General features: G+C 39.2%; 1 protein-coding gene across 1 annotated transcript; it reads left to right on the plus strand.

Annotated features, from left to right (window-relative positions):
* The first annotated feature begins 533 nt into the window (after positions 1-533).
* Positions 534-1,757, plus strand: LOC133533303 (uncharacterized). Its single transcript, XM_061872267.1, has one exon. The coding sequence runs from the start codon at positions 534-536 to the stop codon at positions 1,755-1,757; it is 1,224 nt and encodes a 407-aa protein (XP_061728251.1).
* Positions 1,758-2,607: the final 850 nt, after the last annotated feature.

A 2,607-nucleotide genomic window follows, 5' to 3' on the forward strand; every position in this document is an offset into this window, starting at 1 on the left:
TTGGTTATTCAGCGAAAAAGCTTAAAGCAAAAACATCACATTGGTCGGATAAAACAATTAATATAATCATTACAAACACTATAAGAATAGAGTGCAATATTGTGGAGGGCTCATTCGTAAACAACAAGCCGTCACATGTTTTACACGAGTTTTCACCTGACGTCCCGCCCGGCTACCAAATTATTGAACAACCTACCAATATTATATATCTACCCGTCAAGAAGAGTAACAATCGCATACAAAACATTGAATTGCGCATTGTAAACGAGCACGGTAATACGGTAAATTTCCGAGGTGAAAGCATTGCACTTCGTTTGCATATTCGTAAAAAGTAAAAAAAAAATGATTATACATAACAATAAAAGCCTTGGTAACAACACCTTCACAACTAGTCGAGATCTTGCTCTCGTCGAGAGAACTACTACAACTCGTCGTATTAACGAGAGACAGCGGCAGTCACTACAAAAACAACAACAACCAAGGAAATTGACTAGAGAAAACAGTACATTTTTACAGAGTATCGGTTTCAAAGTATGTCCTCGTCATCTATCTTAAACATTGGTGAGAAGGTGTTATTCGATGACAGTATAGAAAGTATAGAATTTCACCCATACACTCCGTATAATGACTCTTTCAAAAACAACGATAACATCCACATATGTATCAACCGTCAAGATCTAATTCTACTACCGAGTCAAAGTCAAATATTAGTGGAAGGCACTGTGGAGAAAGGCTGTCTACTGGTCAACAATGGTGCTGCTTTTTTATTTCAAGACATTCGTTATGAATTGAACGGTGTGGAGATTGATCGAGCGAGAAACTGCGGCATCACATCCACCATTAAGGGACTAATCTCATACACCAAGGAAATGGACCATAGTCTTCAGACAGCGGGGTGGGAAGTTGGTGCTAAAAAGATACATGACAAGTTTACATTAACCATACCACTATCTCATTTCTTGGGTTTCGCCGAGGATTACAAGAAGGTAATAATGAATGGGAAACACGAGTTGATATTAAATCGCGCCAGTATAGATGTAAACTGTTTAGATTTAGCACCCGTTGATCCGAATACGGTACCAAAACCGCCGACTCCAAATGGTGAGATTGAAATCACTCGTGTCACATGGAGGATGCCAGTCATAAAAGTATCTGATAAGGAGAAACTGCGCTTAATGTCGTATGTTGAGGGCAGCATACCAGTTCAGATAGCGTTCCGCACGTGGGAACTGTATGAATATCCCATACTACCTTCCTCAGAACGTCATATTTGGTGCATCAAGACTAGTACTCAGCTGGAGAAACCTCGCTATCTCATTGTTGGTTTCCAAACGGCACGCAGGAACGACAAGACCAAAGATATGAGTATATTCGACCATTGTAATCTTACCAATTGCAGGGTGTATTTGAACGCACAGTATTATCCATACGATCCTTTTTCGGCTGAATTTAAAACAAACAACTATGCGCTCTTATATGATGCATTTACCAATTTCCAACGATCGTACTACAGCCGTGATCATACCAGCCCTCAAGTAAATTATGCTCATTACAAGACACACTCTCCATTAATAGTCATTGACACGTCCAGACAGTGTGACAGCTTCAACTCGGGAGCTGGTGCTATTGATATTAAATTGGAAATGGAGTTTAAAGAGAATGTACCAGCCAACACCACGGCATACTGTCTCATTATCAATGATTCACTGTTTGAGTACAACGCTCTCACCAGTGCCACACGTAAAATCATTCAGTAGAGCATTGACCACCCTCAATTGTAAACGTGTCTTGGAACTTTGAAAATACGTTTAAAAAATGAATTATTCAAACATTTTTTTACCTTCTTACACACCGTCGATTGATTGTTCCGGTGCTGATGATGGTTGCTGTGAGCTGAGCAAGAGTGTCTACAATCTCAAACGCTGTCCTGCTGGTGCAAGTGCTCCGATTGCAAATATCCATGTATACTTGAAGTTGCAGTTTATTCAAGCTAAAATCAGATTACATACCTGTGTCAGTTTTAATGGCCATTATGAACTCACCTGTGAAGAATGGAATGCAATGTTTGCGGAAAAAGTTGACGTCATTGGAAACTTCTTTCATAGCCCAATGTGTGTTTCACCAGAGCTGATTCAGTGCGATCGTCTTCGGATGTGTATCTCTCCTGTACCGTTACTTTTACTCAGCTGTGACAATGAACCGGTGATGAACACACACCCCTTGGTGATAAACCACATGGAATGGAGTCATATCGAATGTGTTATGGAGTGTATTAACGCACGTATCGGATACTTGAACAAAATAAAGTCTACCTACGAAAACCGTCTCAACTTCTTCAAGAAACATTTCAAGATATATCACCCCGCTAATGTTCAACATGCACGCAATATTATAGGTAGTTTGTGCAATGTAAACGATATTGTCGACTCTGAAATCAAGTGTTATGCCACCGATATTTTGTGTAATACCTATATTTTCAATTGAAACGGTTAAAGTTTCATGAAAATAAAAATAAAAAACAATAACTAACCTATTTATTATTTATTTTAACATAGAACCCTTATCTTTCTTCCTCCCCTACACCAATGCAATTGTAGGCTGTACAGT

Source organism: Cydia pomonella, unplaced genomic scaffold (assembly GCF_033807575.1).
Source record: "Cydia pomonella isolate Wapato2018A unplaced genomic scaffold, ilCydPomo1 PGA_scaffold_150, whole genome shotgun sequence".
Taxonomy (NCBI): Eukaryota; Metazoa; Arthropoda; class Insecta; order Lepidoptera; family Tortricidae; genus Cydia; species Cydia pomonella.

Coding starts and splice junctions, on each gene's coding strand:
- LOC133533303 (XM_061872267.1), top strand. CDS start 534: ATGTCCTCGTCATCTATCTTAAACATTGGTGAGAAGGTGTTATTCGAT.